At 26.4% G+C, this 23,341-nt stretch overlaps 3 protein-coding genes across 5 annotated transcripts in view; all 3 read right to left on the minus strand.

The window, feature by feature from the left end:
- Positions 1-23,341, minus strand: part of LOC114123005 (G protein-activated inward rectifier potassium channel 3-like) — a 108,214-nt gene that overhangs the window by 30,917 nt on the left and 53,956 nt on the right. The window lies entirely within an intron of this gene.
- Positions 14,177-23,316, minus strand: LOC114122999 (DNA excision repair protein ERCC-6-like). Of its 3 annotated transcripts, none has more exons than XM_027985830.2 (17): positions 23,088-23,316; positions 19,259-19,393; positions 18,954-19,195; positions 18,688-18,866; positions 18,476-18,604; positions 18,224-18,389; positions 17,873-18,153; positions 17,523-17,680; positions 17,153-17,350; positions 16,803-17,084; positions 16,603-16,719; positions 16,420-16,530; positions 16,156-16,359; positions 15,899-16,069; positions 15,342-15,837; positions 15,039-15,252; positions 14,177-14,893 (listed from the first exon to the last, which is right to left on the minus strand). In XM_027985830.2, the coding sequence occupies exons 2-17, from the start codon at positions 19,385-19,387 to the stop codon at positions 14,617-14,619; spliced, it is 3,354 nt and encodes a 1,117-aa protein (XP_027841631.2). In that variant the 5' UTR covers positions 19,388-19,393; positions 23,088-23,316; the 3' UTR covers positions 14,177-14,616. The 3 variants fall into 3 exon arrangements, with proteins under 3 accessions (XP_027841631.2, XP_050055096.1, XP_027841630.2); XM_050199139.1 differs by lacking the exon at positions 23,088-23,316 and adding an exon at positions 19,628-19,643 and having other exon boundaries at positions 18,476-18,601; XM_027985829.2 differs by lacking the exon at positions 23,088-23,316 and adding an exon at positions 19,628-19,643.
- On the minus strand, positions 20,859-23,090 carry LOC114123000 (sarcolemmal membrane-associated protein). Its single transcript, XM_027985832.2, has one exon. It carries the CDS (start codon positions 23,013-23,015, stop codon positions 20,913-20,915), a length of 2,103 nt encoding a protein of 700 aa, XP_027841633.2. The 5' UTR covers positions 23,016-23,090; the 3' UTR covers positions 20,859-20,912.

A 23,341-nucleotide genomic window follows, 5' to 3' on the forward strand; every position in this document is an offset into this window, starting at 1 on the left:
GTACCTGAAACTCGACTACGCGAAAAAGGTGGTCAATTTTTCATATTTTTAAAATAATACAATTTTGTATACAACGTTTTTTTAAATTTAATTCAATGCTAATTTAACTATACTTACTTATATGTACTCATAAATACATTAATTAATACATAACAAACAACAAAATATGTCCAACTTCCGAGGGAATGGGGGTAATCTACTCGTATCCTCTTCAACGTCGCATAATGACACACCACCTATGTTCGTTTTCAATGTAGCTTTAAAAGTAATCAAAAACTGTCATTGAAGAGGAAGTAACTCGAAATTTAAATTATTGCATTGTGCATTTTGGAATGTCTTCAAATCATACATGCAAATATTTTCAAACACACATAAATGATATTTAACCTAGAAAATGAAGAAACTTCTGGTACATTAAAAAGAACTAAAAAATAATAGATGCGATTTATCTAGTGTATTATATAAATTACCCAGAGCAAATAATCGTGGTCCGTGTAAATACACTACCTATATATTGTTTATATACATAGTATAGAAAAATCGTTTTTCCGAAAAATGCGACAAATTTAGCATATTAATATACATTTTACCATTGCTGTATATTAGTCATTTGTAAATGGTCTATTATAATAATTTTGTATGTGCACATGTCAATGCTCTGAATATAATGTATTACCTATGTATGTGTGTCCGCACGTGTGTGTGAGTGCCAAGAGACGCCGCCGCCGCCACCTAACTCGGTAGGTGTGCACATTATTATAACAATTTATAAGTAACGTCTATACGGCCAAATTTAGTGGCGTACAAAATAGTAGCTGATGTGGAAGATTTCGCAGCGGGTTCTTTGCTAAAAAAAAAAATAGTGCATAAGTTGTATTATTAGTTTATAATATGGAGACGTTTGAATTAAAAATTAATATTGTATATTATTATGTATTTACGTTATAATATAAAACACCGTTATTACATCATTCTACTATTATTCTGTTCGATTATTTTTGTACCTACTCTATTGCTTTACGGATTATTCATAAATATAATTTAAAATTTATAATGTCAAGTAAAGTAAGGCATACTCTAGAATCTAGAGTATAGGTTCTGTGTATAACACTATTCACATTGTTCACTATTCTCTCTATTTACCCAGTTTTAATCATAGTCTATATAGGTACTCTATACTCTATTGTACATAATTAAACAATTTTTTATATTAATATGGTACCTAATTTTAATTGTCAATATAATATAATTGTAAAATCTCAAATACGGCACTGACTATAGTCAAAAAAACTATTAGTCATAGTCATAGTCATAGTAATAAAGTTTTTTTTTCATTAGTCATATACTAACATAGGTATAATTTATAACTATATGGTTTAAGTTTGCAGTGATGTAATTACGAGGGGATTTGGGTATCGTATCCCCCTTGACCTTTTTTTAAAAAAAGACTGGGTAACTACATTTATTTACTGATATCTGATATTATTTTTTATTATTGAATATTTTGTACTTATTTGTTTCCGTACCATATGCGTAAATACACTTATTACACTAAAAATAGATACTTATAATAAATATAATTTTTTTTTTGGCAGGGGTGGTTATAAGTAAAGTGTAAAACATTTCATCCCCCTCCCCTTCAAACATGACCAAATTACGCCACTGTAAGTTTGATCGCTGATTACCCTAATTACCTATAGTCAGATACGTCATTAAGATTCACAATGTTTATTTGTATAAGTATACGAGTATCGTGTAATATCAGAATATCGTATAATCACGCGTATATTTCGGTGGTTAGTTCTTAATAAATTGATATGTAGGAATGCAACTCTCTCCTATGATGGATAAGATGTCGAAACACTTTATTGTTACGTTTCTTTTGACCACAACTTACTGTTCACTGTTCAGTGAACCATTGATCAACATCAAGAGTTTGTAAATTACGTAAACAAGTAAACTTAAATAAAATCAATGAATGTTAGTAGGTACAAATTAGAATTAAGTCAGGCAATTCTACTTCACTATATATAATATATCAACGTCCAGTTTTTCTTTTATACATATCTATAGTGCACTGATATTGATATTTGTATGTATCTAATAACTATTATAGGTATTTGTTTTAATGATTACATGGAATTATTTCATTTTTGATATTTTTAAATACTTATTTACTTATATAAGATTCCTTAATTTTTCACCATGTTTATTATTATTATTGATTATATACATTACACACTATATGTCTATATAATATACCTACATATGTTATATATCCACATCCTACTATCTATATATTAGTATAATCAATAATAATTCATACTACTTGTATCTTTAAGAGCAATAAAAATGATGTTCAAAGAGATTGAAAATTATTGGATATAGTAGGTAATAATTCCATAATTTTCAATATAATCTAAAAAAAAAAAAGAAAATAAGGAAAAAAGTAAATTTTCAAATTATTATTCGCATATATATCTCGTAGCGACTTGAATACATAAGTATACTATTATTATTTACTAGACAATAAAGCAGAGCAAGTTTCAAAATTCTTCAAATTTTAAAAAAAATATGAAGTATTTAAAAAAAAATTGTAAACATATATTAAAAATTCTTAAATATATATAGGTACTTGATATTATAACAGTACTTCGTATTTTTGTGTTAAATATACACAGTCATGTTTCAATATGAAATAATATATCGAACCATAATAAAATCAAAGTAAAATATTATTTTTTCATGTGCAAAAGAATTCAATAAGTATTCTGTTGAAGAAAACCAATACTCATTGCACATACAATATATTATTATTTAAGAACAATAGCACACAATTCATTAAATGTATGGGTACACTAACCTCATATAGTTTAATAAATATACGTATGTATATTACTATGGCAACATTACATTTATATTAGTTTATTTTTAATTTTGGATTGTCATTTACTTCAGGGTCTTTGTGACCGAAGAACACTAATTTAATTTTGTTATGGATACAGTTACTTTTAATTAACAATGAAATTTTTTATACTAAAATAAAAATATGATAATAAGCTCACAAATTTTACTTAATTTTTAAAAAATAATACAATTTTACTAATTTTAAGTTTTAATAGACGAGCATTCCTAACTTTGTTTTTAGTATTATAAACTTAATATTGTGCAAATTCTAAAAAAAAAATTGAAAATTAAAAATTATTATATAAGATCGTTCTTATTATGACTAGATATGTATTTAAAAAAAAAAAATTTACATAATTAGTATAAAAATCTACACCCTTTTCACTCAATTAATAATCTTTCCTTTAGTTGTATATTTTGTCTACATCAGCTTTTCTTAAACTTTTTTATCCATGGAACCCTTTTTGTGTCCACTTTTATTGGGGAACCCCTACGTTTTTTTTTTAAAAAAAATTGTTAACTATTTTTATTTAGCTTTCAACAATAAGTTACTGCAGTTCGATAATTAGAAACCCTACTCTGTTTCAATAGTTTTAATGCATAAAACATTTTTCCCTGCTAGTCAATACTAATTTTTAGTTAGATTTTTTAAAGTAAATTTCTTGAAAATTTTGAAAAAAGCGCTCAAATTTCGTGGAACTCTGAAGTGATTTTCGCGGAACCCTAGGGTTCCGCGGAACACAGTTTAAGAAACACTGGACTCTACATGTTACTTATTAGTTATTGTTTTAATTGTATAAATTTTATTTAGATTAGTTTTTTAGTGAAAAAAAAAAATAATAAAAATATATATTATTTATAGCTATAAAATTATGTTATTTTTTATTCAAACAAAAGTTTGTGCTCGGCGTTATAATATGACAATAACGTTTTTAAATAGACGACCTTTGAACAGATAATAGTAAAATATACATTATGCCATATTGCCATATACATTTTATTTTTGTAGTAAATATGTGGTATCATTCCGCACTGTTTTGTTCGAGGAAACATAATTTTTTTAATCTACCCATCTGTAACAGATGTACTCCAATAATACTCACTTAATAACATGACAAAATGAACTTTATTACTGTTATTAGATACATAGTTAACAGCATTTAACACTCTATATTACTTTAAAATAGCATTTTTACATTTCAATCCCGACAATAGAATCAAATAATAATTTCAAAGGAGTACCTAATACATATTTCATAAAACTTTTGAAAATTGTATTGCATTAAAAACGTGATTAGGCAAAAGGCCATTGTATATCAACTACTGCAATATACTTAAATTTATTTTGAATCAAATTATATGTATATTTTATTCTTAATTAATATTAATTGCAATCTGTGCTATTTTTCATATTAATTATACGTCAATTGTTTAATTATCATAAGACATAACATTTTAATTTTTAAAAATCATATATTAATTATTAAAAATTTGTCAGGATAACAATATAATAAAATATGTAAATAATACATTTACAACGTATTCATATATAAATAAAAATGAATCTATTAAATGTTAAAAAAATAATAACTCATTTATTTATAACACATATATACTATACATAATTTATAATATTAGTATTATTAATATGAATCGTCATATATGTATAACGTACATGTACCATGCCGTTATTATGTGTAGTCAATTTATTTTTATAGTATTTAAATTTTAAATTAAATCAGCTTAAAATGTAAGATAGTAAATTATAATATTTTAAAAAGAAATAAAAATGGTGAAATACTAATATAAATGTGTAACAGTAAACTATAGAATTGTTACAATAAAACGTGTTTGGATATTTCTATACATAAATTATATAGATAAATTCTAGTATACAGCTTATACAAAATAAACCACACCAATTACATTTTGCATAATATAAGAGCAACTACGTACTCTAATATTCAATATGTAGGTATATTATATAAAAACAATTTTTAGTACAAATACTCTATAAAGGTACCTAAACTATCATTTAAAGTCAATATTATGTACCTATTACTTGACTTTAATATAATATAAAATTCCAAAAACGGCCAATTCATAATTTACCGATCTTATTTTATGTATTCAACAAGTAAAATTTTGAGACGAAGAGTAAAAGCTATTTGTTTTATTCTAATGAGTATTTTTTTGTTCAAAGCACGTTTTCGGGACGAAGGGCTTCTAGCACTTCACCGAGTAAATTATTAATAGGTATTACTACTCCAGGTGTGTTTGATTAAATTTTAAAACTAGAAACATCATTGTTCATTTTTCAGTTAAGGTATATATTTCACGTGTTTTTGCCAAAATAATCTATTTAAGATTCGTAGATACGTATAAGAAAAATATGATGTTTTTTATTTGAATATTCGAATGTTTGTCTGTTGTAAATACTAAATACAACAGTACTAGGCGACCAGCCAGTATTTTTTTTTTAATGTAAAAGTAGATAAAGAACAAAGTAAAAAACATTTAAGGCAAACAATATATGTCAAAAAACGTTTAAATAAGTAGTTTTCCTAACATACTGTAAATCATAAATAATATAGTTTTATAGTTTCATAAAATATAAAATTGTTGTTATTCTTATGCCATATTGTTACAAGTTCTTATTTAAATGTTTCGACTGTATAATACATCTTAAAAAATATAACTTTAAAAAGAGTTTCACAGAATTTGTAATTACTACGTTTATTATAGATTTATAAACGAAAAGTGAAGAAATATTTAAAATTTAGCGTTAACTATATCCATAATGTAATTTATAATTTATCTATTATATGTTGAATCCAGTTTTATACTCTATAGTCTATACGTACTTGGTACTTATTAAAAGTATTATTTCTTTTGAAATGTTTGCCAGTTTTGTTTTAATTACATTTTAGAGATGTGTGTGCAATTTATTTTCTAAATTATTAATACCACAATGGTATATTAAATATTTATGCTTACATTGTATGTAGTCATACATGTCTATTATCCAATAGTTGGTTTTTTAACAAAATATATTCAAATATCCAAGTTGTTGTTATTTTTTTTATTTTTATTTTATTTTTTTAGTTATCATATAATTATATACCAACTACCTATGATTAAGTATCTCGATTTTAGTACTTGTAAAATCCATAACAATTAAAAAGCCGAGTATACAATAATATTATAACTTATAATTATTGTAATTTGAACTAACTATTAATTTAGTAAAAGATTTTTAAATCATAATAATATGACATTTTTTATAGGAAACTAAAAATTAATAAGTAAAGCTAGGTAATAAGAATAACTAATAAGTAATAGGTACCAATTGTGCTATTACCAAACTCTTTAATCATGACTCTAGTATGGTAATCACAAACATTTTTTAATGGAAATCAAGATGTTATGTATTGTATGATATAATATAATATATATATATGTATTATGTGTACTATAATTGTTGATACTATAAATTATACATATTCAAAAAAAAAATGAATGTAATACAATTGTCACGGAACACCCAAAAAATTAAATTACCGCACATAAATTTAAGAAATATAGAATGAGTCAAATGAGAAACAATAATATTATTTAATTTAAGAATTATTTGACAAAAGATTAACAAAAAACATGTCAGTAAGAGTACCTATAGTTCCTTCCAATCTACCATATTTATTTACTTGTTTTATTTTATTTCATACAAAAATACTGTGCCAGACATTTTTTTTCATAATATATGATTCTTAAAATGCTTAAATATAGTTTATAAGTTATAATATAAGTGAATATGTTACCATATAATATCATATTATACAAAATATTATACGTAACTTAAATAAATAAAAACCATCATAATGTAAAAAAATACAACATAGCAAAAAAAGTACAATTTATTAATATTATAAATTATAATAAACCAATGTTAAACTCAAAAAGAAGCCCTCTTATATTTTTTTTAAAATTTATGTAGTGGTAATTTATCTAAATATTTTGGTGTTAAATTAAATTATTTTGGATAAACAAAAGCATATTGTTTATGTTTAAAATAATATAATTCTTTCATCTTTGATTATAACTTAATACAATTAAAATAAATTTAGTAATTCGATTTCTTTGCAGGTTAAACATTAATAGATTTTTATTATTATTTAAATACACATTTTATCCCATTTTAAAATAATAAAAAATTATATTTACTTAACCGATAAAAAATAATTAGCATATACCGTACCTATCGTTTATATTTCTTTCTACAACTATGTGTTTGTACAATCATTGTATATTTGTACATACTTAAAATTGTATCTATTTGTATAATAAGAAAATAAGAAAAACATATAAATTTAGCATTAAAGAGAATAAAATGAATATTAGGTTTAGGTACTGTTGAAAAACAAATTAAAAAGTGATACACGAAAGGGGATTGATTTCCCCTTCCCGAGACCTTTTTTCTTTTGATGATTTACTGACTAAGCTTCCCTCCTCCCGATGCTTGCCTAATACATATATGTATTTGATTTTGTACTATAATTGGGTAAGTCGTTAATGGAAACGTCGAATCTCTCGCCAGTGGAATTATATCATGTAGTTTCTAATAAAGACGAGAGTGCGTGTTGGCGGTGGTGCACCTGCAGCTATATAATTATATTATTATAAGTATAACGATCGATTACCTATACGATTTTAATGATTATACTTTACTATCAAACAGTTTAAACTCGAATAAGGCTAGTCGAGTATCGCTAGTATTTAGAAATTATAGTGGTAAAAATACGTGTGAGACGTAAGTTGAAAAAAAAAAATGCAAAAACGTAAAGAAAAGTTGTATTACTTTGTCACAGCCATATACTACTTCTACTAATACTACACAAGTACCAGTAGGTACTATACACACGTCAAACGTTATCGTTATAGTTGCGTTGTTTGGCAATGTCGAGACGCGCGCGAAAATCGCCCGAGATGATCATTATTGCTCTCTATTTATAAAGTTCCCAGTAACGTCCGTATATACCCGCTGTTTGGCCATACGTCCGATTTGACAGCGGATTTGGCAAATAATATTATTTTTATTATATAGGTATATTATATTATGTAATACTGTAATAGGCTATACGCAGCACTGTTGTATTGTAATACATAGTAATATAATAATAATAAATGTACCTATACGCGTGTAGCCGTGTAGTTGCTTACATGGTATTTATTGATGCAGTCTGTAGACTGTGGTCATCGCACCACATAATTTTATTACTGTCTATAAACTGGTAGGTTACAGTTTAAATCACAATTTGAAATAATGACGGGCAAAGATACACAACTGTAAGGCGATTAACCTCCTTTTTTTACGATTTAAGGCATTCTTATACAACTATAGTTACTATCCAAGTCTACTGATGTGTACCTATGTAGGTACAAACAATTTTCTTCTTTCACATAATTACGATATAATAATAAGAATAACATTAATAATAGTAGGTTTAAATTAAACAATTATCATACCTGAGTACCTGACCGTGTTTAGTGTTCGTCTTAAGCGGTAGCTGATGGAGGTTTCCGCTTTCTTTGGTGGTGAGATCTTCATTAATTGTGGAGTTGTCAAGTTTTTTTGTATAGTATTTTATTACGTACAAATCAGGAAGCATTGATGTTATATTATAAGTAGTATTTTGTTTTGGTATATTTTTATTTTATTTAAATTTATTAATATTATTTATTTGACACAACTGCCCCAAATAGGGCATCACATAAGAGAAAAGATCATAAAACTTAGTTATATAATATCATAAGTGAGCATTTTTTTGCTCATAGATGATTTTCTATTTATTACTAGGAAAAGAACGCCTAATATAGTTGGTATGCTTGCTGGAGTTTAGCTGACAGGTTGACCACCAATTACGTTTTTTTTTATCTATAAAATAACACCTTAATAATTATTATCTTACCGGCAATTTTTATGCTTTTGGCTCGTTATCAAATTTAACTAGTTGAGGTGTTTGTGATCTAAGTTGGGTAAAAAGTAGTACTTAACCTAACCTTAATGGCTTTGTGGGTATTCTCCATTTTTAGCACCAAAGAGATATTTTTTGAAAATGGTTTTAAGAGCAGCTGTAATTGTTTGAATATCCGAAGCTTAATAATAGATTGTAGTATCTTTTGCAAATGTAGCAATATTTGTATTCGTGGTTTGTCGTTTGTAAAATATTAGAAATAGAAAAAAAAATTTAAAAATAGGGCCTATTTTTAAGTAGCTTAGAATCCAGGAGAACTCCAACTTAGATTAACCTCATATAATTTATCATAATATTTTAGGCATTTATTAAAATACTGATTTTTGAAATTTTGTTTAGGTACTTACGTGATATTTATAGTGTGGTACTAAATACTTATATTCAAACATAACAATTTTTAAAATTATAAAATACTACCTAATTTATTAATATTATACTTATTAGTTACTATGATATTATATCATAAATAAATTTAATACCTAGTATTAAAGTAGGTAGGTACTATAATTAATTTTAAATCATCATAATATTATTATAATAGTCTCAATATCTTAAAACCTATTATAGTGGACTTGAACTATTACCATTTAAGAGTTTGGTACTTACGGTTTAATACAATCTAGAAATTACTTGTTAGAATTTCTATGTACAGCTACTTAATAGGTATACTTAAGTATAAGTAGTAGGTACTCTTAGACCTTAGTACACCTATAGATAAGTATACCTGGATAGGTAGGTACTAAAATTAAAGAAAAAAAATCATCCGTTTAACAATTTATAGAAAAATGTCGTTATCATATGAAAAAAAAACTTGTTTTTATTAAACACTCAAATGGTACAAAAAATCTCAGTACACAGGAATACAGGATCTGCTATCTATTATTATAATATGTAAAATATAGGAATTTGAAATTATGTTCTTAAAGTAAGAATATAATTACAAAGCGGATTAAATCATAATTTATACATCGTAGCGGTTAGTGCGGTTTCCTTGGTAGGTACAGTGGAGCATTACAGCAATTCGCATATTGTACTACATAATTTTATCAATTATATTAGGTATAGCGTTTCTTGTGATTTTCATAAAGCCGCTTTTAGGCTCGAAACGATATAGACGCTTTTTGTGCATCAATAAATATAATTCAACGATTTAAGTTCGCATATAGCACGATGTTAACACTTGGATCTTATAAATAAATGATATATATTTGGTATTACAATAACCATAATATGACAGTATGACACGTAATATATATAGTATATATTTATATATACATATTACATACATTGAATATTGATAGGTAGGTAGTAAAGATGACATTTTAAAAGTCACGCAGCTCAGATTTAAGTATTTTAATTTTCAGCTATAGACTATAGGGGGTTAGAAAGTTACATATAGTAAATCATTTAGACTCAAAATACAAGTAAGGATAGTGGCCAGGCACATGGATCATAGTGATCATTTAATATATCCAAGATATTTACCATCTTGTGTAGGTATAGGTACCCAATAAAGTGCCATAGTATTGTGTAATTCATAAACGTATTTTATAGGTATGACGAGTAGCGATGAGTATAGTAAATGACTATATGGATTGACTAATTTGATTACAGTTCGCAAAGTTGACACCCGGAACAACGGAACGAGATCGAACTTTAACTATATCGAGTTGCTGAGTTATAGGTAAAAATGCAATGTCTATAGACGGTACTGTATCTGCGTTATGATTTTATATAGCTATATAGATATAGACACCTATATTTCACAGCAACAAGTCGGCAAATGACGATTCTCCAAATTTCCGCACTCGAATTTAAAACAGTAACCCTTACGTTTACTTTCAACTTCCAAGTGAATAGTGATATAAATGATATAATACTTAGTTATTAATGATGATATTAGTTTTTTTTTTGATAAATTAATATTTTAAAATAAATGGATATCTGACACGCTCGATGATTTTATGTAACTAATCTAGACTCTATAGTTATTAGTTATAGTTATATCAGCTTAGGTAATTAGGTATATAACAGCTACACCATACAGTAAAATTCCATTTAAAAAATTTGGTGACAATTTATTTTGTAGGTAGTTGTAATTAGTATTAATCTATTCACAAGACGGTACATTTACAAGGAGGATCGTGATTTATATTATTTCAATAGGTTTATAGGTCGTGTTAGTCTTAGTTATTACTATTATTAATAATTGTATGTTATATAATAATATATAGATACCTATACCTATATAATAATATAATACGTGTTCGTAGATATCTATACATGTACAAATAAAATTATGAAGTTGCGTTAGAGTTCAATACGCGACGTTTAACCACAGAATAATTTATGACATCTACGTAATATATTATATTTAATTTAGTTATTTTTATTAAACGGATATTAGGTATATAGCCCCATATTATAATATATAGGACCCGTATATAAAAAGTGTCTCTCATTTTCATATAATTGCATCTGAACAAACATTCGGATATTATATTACGCCCACGTCGACTGAGTATTTGGGGACCTAATGTTTTTCACTTATACATGTAGGTGGGTACTGTAAACTATTGTGTGAACTATGTGTATCATTAACTATTTTAAAGGATACGATTATTGTTATTGGCTCAAATAGAGACAAATTTCAAGGGGTGCTAAAATTATGTTACTATAAGAGAAACCTTTAAAGGTAAGTATTAAGAATTTGTTATGGGGCCCACCCGATTTATACAATTATAAGCATATCTATATTTGAACTGAGTCCAAATTGTTTTTTATTTTTAAGAATCAATAAACATTATCTATAGGGTACCACGATTCCATAGGCGCCCGGAAGGGGGCGATCTAACTGGGGCATTACCCCTTGATTTTCAAAAATATTTTTTTAAATTGAATGTTTTAAAATAAATTTCTATTTACTATGTAACAAATCCTAACATTGCCCCCTCCTAGAACAATTTCTACGGGCACCTATGCGCGATGGAAATACAATGCCTAACAATTATTTGTTAATTGACACTATCCAAAAACAATAAAAACGTTTTATATAAATATATTAAATCACGAGAACCTATATTTCACTGCAGTATTACTGAATTACGCACTTATAAAACATTTTCGTTGGAACGCCTATTTCGATTACGATTTTTTTTTTATGACTTATAGGCTATAGCCACAATAAGATACCATTCAACGCAATAAATAATGATTAATAATATATATTATCCTACCCTCTATATAGGTACCTATTATTTTAACCTATTATATCTATATCTCCAAAATGTATTATTTAAGTACATTTATTATACCTGTTTATTTCACGTTGGGCGTGTCTTTTTTCCTTTCTTCGACGCTCATGGTGCACCCGAGATCAGACCGTTGTATTATTTTGATTGAACATCGTTGGTATATACAGTGAGCCGACTGCGCTGGGACGACAATAATAGTTCATATATAATAGGAATTATATATTATATTAAATATATATATATAGATATTGATACTTTTACTCGTTATAGGTTTGGCCGTACCATATTATTCGTAATTCCTGTTTGATAATTTGATAATTTCCTATTATATGTATATATATATAGGTAGGAACCAATTTATAGGATTTTCCACGAGTTTAATGTTTTACCAATATCTTGGATTAAATTCTTCTGTAGTTAGATCCCCCGTAAGTAATAACATTTAAGCCCCTAAGAGCTGCAGCCTGCAGGTTTATGCATCAACGCATTTCTTTGGCAATAATATACGTACGACAGATACAATTTCGAGGCGGTCCTCTGTAGTAGGTTTTGAGTGAGATGAAGGTTGGCGGTCTGACCTACCTATAAATAATCGTTTAATTATTATTATAATATGATTAAACTGGTAATTCGTAAGTAGATACTACGAACTAAGATACTATATCTATAGTAAGATAGTATCTTAGTTCGTGGTAGATACCATACGACCATATAAATAGTATTATAATAATATAGTTAGATAGGTAAGTACTACCTATATGTGGCTATGTAGTTATTAAAACGAACGATTTAGGTAGGTATAGGTAAATGTGTATTGTATTTTGTATAAACACAACTTGCTGATACACTATCAACATGCGTACAATATTATAATCAAACCGATCCAATAGTTAAATTATTCTTCTCAAACTTTCAATTTTGGTAAAAACACAACTTGCTGATACATTTTCAACACACGTATAATATTATAATCAAACCGATCCAATAGTTAAATTATTCTTCTCAAACTTTCAATTTTGGTGAGTAGTAAATAGAAATAAATGGTGAGCACGACTCGATTCAAAAAACCGTGCACTTTAACATTTCTTGAAGAAGTACGTGCTATAAGCGTTAAGCAGTTTATATATATGCTCAAGCTTCAACTGCTTTAAGGTTGAATCAAATTAATTTCCTTTTCATTTTGATTTTATAAAAATATAAAAATATTTTATGAATTTAGAGATTAAACGTGCCTACAAATAGAACATATTTTTCCTCCACTACCTATCGATTGCTAAAAAGTAATAAAATTAAAATTTTAAAATATTAAGTATTGGGTAACCTAACCTTTTATAATTTACTAAAAAAAGTTCAAATAATGAAGAGATAATATTAATTAATTATAGTAACCATTGTCATTTTCAACTACTTTAAGCTTTGGTAATTTTAACTAAATAAATAATGAAATAATCGTCAATTTTGGTTCAGAAATATTTGATTTTATTAACAAATACGTATGGATTGTACCATACACAATAGGTTTATCGAAAACAATTATTTTTGTAGAAATAAATCTGTAGAAGAGAAATTAACCGTGAATTAAATAATTATTCAGTCGTAGTTCATTGATTCAATTGAAAACTTATTTTTATACTCATGGCAACTCAAATATAGACATGATAGCAGTCAAAACCACAAATTCTATAAAATATTCTTTATTTTATAATAGAAAAGATTAATAGATTCTGAGATTTACTTCGTCGTATTATTTATTTATGCAGTGACTTGAATAATTTAATGATTAAAGTTAAATATAAATGAAATTTAACATAAAGAGAAGGAGAGATTATAGGTAGTACCTATAAGGTACTTAACCTATTTGGTACAATAATTAGTCAAAACATGAATACAGGACTGCATCCTGTATGAATAATTATTGTCTACCTGTCTAGCCTTTTACATAATATAGTACATATGTAATATAAATTAAAATATACATGTATATATGCAACAATGAAACTTTTATTTTATTTCATACAACATTGAAATTTGTAATAATAACTTAAATATTACAGTTTTAATTAAATACTAATAGAACACATCATTATAAAATAACAATATAATATAGTAACTTAAAATTATGAATGCATACTAATAAAGTACCTATATTATTGTTTGATAAACACCAATTGACATTGTTACAAATATTTCAAGGTACAATATTATTATACATGTTAGACAGTCGATTATATCTTTAAATAATCTGATAACATTTATCTTAGTAAATAATAACACATTGGATAAAATAGTTATCCACAAATAAATGTGGAAAGTATAATCTGGCGAGGATGAATAAATAAAAAACAGAGGAACAGTTAAAACTTGTTTTTTAGGTGTTCAATAAAATTGTAAAATAAATATTATTTGTACTTAATTTCAATAGTTTAACAATATTTTGGTTTCAACGTCCAGACACCAGTTTTATCTGGGCATCTGTTGAATGTACAAACTTCACTTAACAATGACTTGAAGAGTGGGGTATCCTCAGCTGAGTATTTATTCCTAAATTGGTTTACTATTTGATCAGTGCTTACACTTTGATTGTTTTCTAACAAATATTCTCTTATACTGTTTAACATCTGCGTTTCGTGTTCTGTGGCTTCCACGATTCCACTACGTTTTTTCATCAAGGATAGTATTGATGGACCACTTGATTTATCACTGTTATTAAAAAAATAAATAAATAAATAAATAATTATTAACTAGAGGCATAAGTATTGTAAGGTTAGGTTAGGTTATGTAAGGTATACAATAATAGTGCTAACAATGAATATCATCTTAAAAAAAATTAGCATAGTTTACTCACTCATTTTTCATACTGTGAAATAACTTAGATCTAACTGTTCCTTGACTGCCAGTCCAGTTTAACCTACCAGATCCTGTCTCCCAACACTGTGAACGAGATGCTTCAAGATCTTCGATTGCCTTTTTAGCTAGTTTTTGGGCTTCGTTTTCAATTATAACATAATCAGATTTTGATGATTCCATTATTTTATCATGTCTCATCACTGCCTTTACACCTTAATTAAAAAAATTATATTGCATAATTTATTTTCTAGATAATACACAAGTGAATTGTTTTACAATTTAATGATTGAATGAAACTTACCTGATTTGTTGAATAATTTTTCTAGGACATAATCGTCTTGTTTTTTAGATGTGAGATTATCTACATGTTCTTCCTGATAAATATCACACTTGACTAAATATGGTATTTTAGGTTTTTTGTGCTTGGTATTTAAATATTTACTATTTGATCTTTTGAAGGCATGGTTTGATGATGGACTTTTGCTGCAAGATGGAATACTTGAACTGTCATTATTCGCAAAAGTTACAGATTTATCATTATTTTTAGAGGTGTCAATATCATTTTTACAAATAATATCAACATCAGAACAATGTTCACTATTAGTACACATATTATTTTCTAATGGTGTTATTTGTTGATTTATAACTGTTTTTGAATTTTGACCAATCATTTTACTAAGTTCTCGAGCTTTTTGTTTCATAGCTTCGATTTTATCATCAGAAAATGAACAAGTTGATGATGTTTTCTTGGACTTCTTTCTTTCACGCCGAGCTGTCATAATTTTTTTTAAATTGATCTAGAAAAATAAACACAACCATAAAAAATATTCAAAAAATTATAATTCATAATTTAATTACTTCAGAGCCTGTCCCAGAAAATAAATCAGATGTTTCTACTACACCATTATCATCCACATCTTGAAGTGTGAAAAGTTCATATAAATAATTTGACTTGAAAAAACGCCGTTGTTTTGGGTCCACTAACACTTTATTACTTAAAAACTGTTTGAAAATCTGACGATGATACATCTAAAATATAAAATAATAAAGTTATCATTATCATATTATTATATTAATAATAAAGTAAGATTTTTGTTAAATTAAAATTAAAATACCTTTTCTTCTATAGTTCCAGCAGTGAGTAATCTATAAATAGTGACTGAATTTGTTTGTCCAATTCTCCAAGCTCGTTCTCTAGCTTGTAAATCTGTGGCTGGATTCCAATCCGGATCAAATATAATAACCCGATCAGCACCAATCAAATTAACACCTAATCCACCAACTTTTGTAGTCAAAATCATTACAAATATTGATGGATCCTGAAAAAAAAATTAAATTTGTCATTTCTAAACAAAAAGTACCATAAAAAAAACTGTTACGTTATTAAATTTGTTAATAATAGGTTGACGAGAACCAATTGACGTTGAGCCTTCTAGTTTCAAGTATGAGTAATTTTGCTCAGTAATAAATTTTTGAAAAATATTAAGCATCTTAAATCAAATAAATAATATAATTTAATTAATATACAGCAATAATTTTGTTATGAACATATTGTATCTTACTTTAACACTTTGAGTAAAGAGCAAAACCCGGTGGCCTTGTTTTTTCCACATTTTTAATAAAGCTTCAACTACAATCATTTTACCAGATTTTTTCCAATAACCATAAGCACCAGTTTCCTATACATAAAAAATCAACAAAAAGATTCAAAATTATATGTAGGTAGGTACATTATAATAAATATATATATTATATATTTTACGAGATTTGTCTGGAAAATATCGGGGTGGTTGCAGATTGACCTTAATCGAGATATGCCAACAAAGACTTTACAATTTCCATTCATTATTTCAGATATTATATCCGAATTTTGAAGATATCCTCGATACATTGTTTTTTGTTCTTCTGTTAAGCGACAAAACAGTACTTGCTCACTTTTGTCAGGTAAAGATATATGTGACTGAATATCAGCTTTCATACGTCTTAAAAGATATGGACTTATTGTATCTTTAAGTATTGTTGCACATTTATAAGCTGTAGTTATCTAAATTGTAAGCAATGATTTAATTAAAAAATCTATTATGGTTTAAGTAACTTAATTAAAAATTATACTTGTAATTCAGTAGCATTTGCATAACCTCCGTGGGTAATTGGTACCGCAAAACTTTTAATAAATGCTGGTAAAGTCCCAAGTTTACTAGGAAAAATAAAATCAAATAGCGACCATAATTCTTTCAAATGATTTTGAATGGGTGAACCAGATATAATGATTTTATGACTAGATTTCAATTGTTTTGCAGCTACTGTTATCTATAAGGATGAATTTTATTTTATGTAAATATATACTCCAATTTTATTTTATTGAAGAGCAAATATACATTAGAAAAAATTTATATTGTTTCCTTACATAAAATATTATATAAATCAAATACAAAGTTAAGAATGTTAAGTTAATAAAACTAATAGTGAATTTACTACTAACTTTAGAATCAGGATTTCTAATTTTATGTCCTTCGTCTAAAATTACATAGTGCCAATCATTTTTTAACAAATGATTGATATGTTGAAGTAAACCATTGTATGTAGTAATTAAAACTCCTTTACTAGACCATACTTCTTTAATTAAGTCAGCTGGTTTGCCTAAAACCAAAATGAATAAGTGTGAAAATATATAATAATTAGTGATTACTAACACCTAACAAGTAATTTAACATTTCAAATTAAAAAGCTTACATTTCAATACTGATCAATTAAATTATTAAATGGACTTAAACTTATAGAGATACATACATTTTTGTTTTGTTTACTTTAATTGAATTGAAAATTACCTACCTTTATAAACTCCAGTTTCATGTAAAACCACAACACGAATCGGTGGACACCATTTATGAAATTCATCAACCCACTGATGCATTAAGGTTGCTGGACAAACAATTAAACTAGAACCTAAGCCACGTATACCAGTTATTTTATCTTTTAAACGACTCCAATAAAGAGCACCAAAAAACACAATCATTTGTATGGTTTTTCCTAATCCCATTTCATCTCCTAAGATACCACCAGAGCCTTGTTGATGTAATTCCCATAGCCATTTTATGCCAATCTTTTGGTATCTAATAACAACAATATTGTGTACATAAATTAAAGACCTACATATTATGTTACTCTATATAAATCATTTACTTGTATAATTTTTCCCAAATTTCTTTTGGAACTTTAAAATAATCCCCATCAATAGAGTGAAATACATCATCATTATCAGTAGCTATTTCAGGATTATTTTTTTCATAATCTCTCAATCGACACTCATAGTTCTCTACTATTCCATCATCGGATGATTTGTATTGACCTTAAAACAAATTGTGTAAATATGTAATAGTTATTTTGTTTTAAATATAAAGTTAAAACCAATAAAGGTTTTTTATAATTATTTACTTGAACGTCTAGGTTCAAAATACTCATCATCAGAACCATTAAAATCATCATCTGAATATTGACTACATTTTGGATGATTATTTGATCGTTTTTTACTTTTAATTTTAACCGGGGTAGATGATTCATCTTCTTAAATTAAAAACAATAAAATATTATGTAATAAACTGAATAAGAATTTTTACACATTGTACTATAACCTAATTTTTGTTTACCAGAATCTGTTGATGGAAAATATTCACTTCCCGATTCTTTTGACTTTTCAATTGGTTCTTTACTTTCCATATTTATTTTAAAATCTTTTTTTGTACTGGATGATTTAATTTTAGGTTTATGAACCATTGTTGAAAGTTTAGATTGAGATATCAAATATTTTTCAAGCATATCTTCAGAGCTGAAAGTTGTCAGGCCCAAATATATTTTTAAAAATATTTTACATATTAAATTAAAATCAATGATCTACATAACAACAATAGTATACCTTTTAGTATTTTTTTGTGAAACATCTGTTGAACCAAATGGGGTCATTTCTCCTGTCCTAATTTTACGTTCAATTTCAGTTTCTTCAATTCCTAAAACTCCTAATGTCACTGTAGGAATCTCAACAGTGTTATAAATAGTTTTATTATCCAATACTTCATTGGTAACTTGTTGTAAAACTTCTTGTTCAAAATGATTCACATCATACACAGTTAAACCTGTTAGATCTTGCAATTCTATAGGCTATAAAAATATATATACATTTGCATATTATTTATTATTTAATTTTTACACGTATTTTAGTACTTGATTAGTTTTAGGAATAGCTTCAATTTTGTTCCTGTCAATGTTCATTATACTACTATTAATAGAACCTCTTTCTACATCCATGACTTCTAAATCATTACAAGATAACTGATCCAATGATTCCATCATTAAAGACTGAAAAATAAAAATGTCGATTGGTGTTTTAATATATATAATGTTTTTGGCTTGCGTAATAAGACATTTTCTTATATACAATCATCAGGGAATCAAACCACACCTGATGAAATTGCATATAAATTATTAAGAACACCACCACCAAATTGTATACAAAGATTTTTCACATAAAATGTTGTATGTTATCTTTGGTTTGATATCCTGACAATTGATTAAATCATTGTTAATGATTACCTTCTATTGAAAGAATATTCCGTCTCAAAAATGTTTGTAGACATATAGTTAGTAAAAGAAACAAAGTTTAAAATAAAAATAACAATTTAGGTAATAATTTAATAATCTTACTATTTTTTGTTTAAAAATGACAACAATAATAATTAATGACTACAATGATTTATGTTTATAATAATTCAATAACATACAACATTAACTATAATATATAGATTTTTACAGTATTAATCGTATTTCGATGGTTCAGTCAACGAGTACATAATTTTCATTAAAATACAAAACTTCTAAATTTAAAAAAAAAAAAACAATGAGACAATATAAATTTATTTAGAACAATAAATATAATAAAGTACTAAAATAAAATTGAAAATCACTCCTGTCATCAAAATTTAAAAGAAACTAATATTTTTTAGAATAGAATTGACACACACTACATTGTTCAATAACACATTTTACATTGTGCATACATTTATAAGACAATTCCGAATAATAAATTGTACTGATACTAACAAAAATCAATAGGATATTGTAAAAATTAACAATTAATTTAAAAATAATTTTATGCAATACAGTATTAAATACATGAAATTAAATAATTTTAAAATTCTAAGATTTAAACTATTACAGATCTTAAATTATAAAACTCAATTATTTAAAAACAATAAATATAATTTAGTATCATAATAGTAGGATTTATAGATCAATTTTGCATAAGGAAACAACAAAAGCAATGAAAGCCAAGAAAATTATACCAAAATGTTAATGTAAAAAATAAAAAAATAAATTGTAATACTTTCATAGCATTGAAAATGTAAGAATATATTTGAGAATATTAATTGATGTCTTATGAAAAAACCAATAAGCATAAATGTATAAATATATTATATATATTTTTTGTTTTAAGTTAAAGTAAAAAAAGCAGGTTTAATTCAAAAAAATATATTATTATGGATGGAATCACATATTAAGTAATATCAGTTTTTAATCATAAAATAATACATAACTACAAATGGCAAATAAAACACAAAGCTGGAGAATAAATTTAATTATTATAAAAGATATGTGATCCAGCTTTAGTTTGAGAAAATTGTGTAATTATTTTAAACTTAAATTAAATAATTTATTAAATTTAGGTACTGGGATATTTATAATTTAATATAAAATTTTGTCTATGACAGGTAGTTTACATAATTCAATTTTTTCATATACATTAATACATGAGCTCAAAAAACACTTATCAGTTGTGCAACTTACAAAATAAAGTAATAAATAATATTTTTAATTGCACTCATTCAGCTGTTCCTGTTAAATAGGACAAATACGAATAAAATCTAATTACTAAGACTAAAAATAATACTATTGATGGTAACGCAAAAAATAAGTGGAAATTTGGAGTTTGTTCTAACTCTCTGCATCTCAATGTGATTTTCTCTAATTCATATTTCAGATTGTTTTTTTCAGTTAAACATAAATCATATTCATTACGAATTTGTTCTAATTCATTTTGGTCAATTACTGAATCTTCTTTAGTGTCCACTGTATCAGAGCTGATCTCCTGAATTAAGATATTGTTTATAATATCATTTTCCTGTATTTGGGATGTATTATTTAAACATTCTGTTTGAGATATTTTTAAATCATCTAAACTATGGTCAAGACTTTTGGAGTTACTAAAAGAGCAAAGATTCTTTTGCAGTATATCTGGCACATTATGTATATTATTAGAGTCAATATTTGATAACTGAGATAAATATTCAGACATTAACATTAGTACAATATCTTTACAAGAAATCTCTTTCTTAAGGTGTTTTATAGTAGATTCTTGATCATCCAAATTAGTTATACAGTCTAGCAGTACATCTTTTGCTTCAGATAATTTAAATTCAATGACATCAGATTTCTGTTTATAAAAATCTGATTGAATCTCAATGTCTTTTGATAAAACTTCAATATTTTTTAAACTATCATCATTCAATATAATCATTTTTAATTGATCAGGATCTGTATTGTCTGTATCATTAACATTTTTAATCTTTACACAGTTCACTAATGATTCTTGATTAAGTTCAAGTTCTGTCTGTAACTGACATACTTGATTTTCTAAGTCGGCTTTTTGTTTTATATGTTTTTGCATTTGACTTTGTAGAGAATTCATTTGATTTATGTATGTCTGGCGGTCTTGTAATATATGTACAATATAAGACATGATATCATTAAAGTACTTATTAAGAGAAATATCTTCAGTAAGCTCTTGTTCATTTTGTAAAGTCAAAAGAAGTACATTGCGTGTATTTATCTCATAATTCATTTTAGCTATTTCTCCTCGTAGCCTTTCAATTTCTTCACATTTATTTTGAAAGTTTATTTCTACTTCATTTTTGGTTTCCTGTAGTGTTTTTAATTCGGTTACATGTAATTCTTTTGATGCATCAAATTCTTTTACAGTATTTTCATGGTTAGCAACTTCTATATTTAACTTAGAACATACTTCTTTGATTTCATCTTGTGCATTATTCAGATGCTTCATCAATGAACTTTGTTCAGTTATGGAATGTTTCAATAGAGTTTCTAATTCTTGACATTTTTGCATCAATTTCAATTTTTCTTCCATTTCTTTTTTTAAACAATCTTTAGCCATTCCTTGGTATGAATATTTATACTTTTTTAGATCACATATTTCTTGTTTCATTTCATCTTCCCCATAGTCTTTTTTGTAATACTGCAGTTGGTTTTCTAAAAATTCAATTTTGGATAGTAAACGATCCTCAGCAACAAGGGCTTTCCAACTATTATCTGTTTCTCCAATAATGTTGGATAATAGCCTTTCCAAGTTAAATAATTTGTTTTCTAAATTTGCTTCCCTGTTCATTGCATCTCGTATGTAAGCATCAATGGTAAATAAATCTTGAGTAGATACATCACTAATAAAATTGACAACAGGATTAGATTTAGCCTCTGTACCATCGGCATGGTATAATTTTAAAACAGCTGTAATACAGCCATGAGATATGTTTTTAGAGTTTTCGATCACATCAACACCAAATTGGACTACATCACCACTAAACACTTCTTGTGGTTTAGACTCTTCACCGCTTTTACTAAGCCTGTGATTATTAACAAATGTACCATTACTACTTTTTGTGTCTTGTAAAAAGAATTTTCCATTTTCATGCCATAACAGGGCGTGGTTTCTTGACAAGACTTTACAGTCGAAAATTCCATTGTGTGGACTGACTTTGGCTTTAGCCAATAGACGGCCAATCTTAACTGGTTGATCAAGGGTTAGTGTACGCTCTTCAAACGGATGTGAATTGGCACAGTACTGAAGGATTGCTTTGCAAACAGAACTGGTTACTGTTATTGTGTCGTAATTCATATTTTCAATCATCATGGTTGATTAATGTACATTTTTGAATTTTTAAACCTAAATGACTGTTACTATAAATATATAGTCTTAAGTTACCTTATAGAAGTATTAATTAGTATTTTGAAACGAATGCGATTCGACAAGAACTTTTGAGTAAACTTAACACAATATAAACTACAAAATAGTAATAGAAACGTATAGAATCTACGCCACAACAATAATTATGAAAGGCGAGGAAAAAAAAGAATTACTAGAAGAGCCAAGAAACGATTGATAGAGTAATAATTACGCGAAATATCTATCGTATATCGATGGAATTTGTCTCTTGATAACGTAATTATAGTCATATT

The sequence above is a fragment of the Aphis gossypii genome, chromosome 2 (assembly GCF_020184175.1).
Source record: "Aphis gossypii isolate Hap1 chromosome 2, ASM2018417v2, whole genome shotgun sequence".
In the NCBI taxonomy this organism is placed as follows: Eukaryota; Metazoa; Arthropoda; class Insecta; order Hemiptera; family Aphididae; genus Aphis; species Aphis gossypii.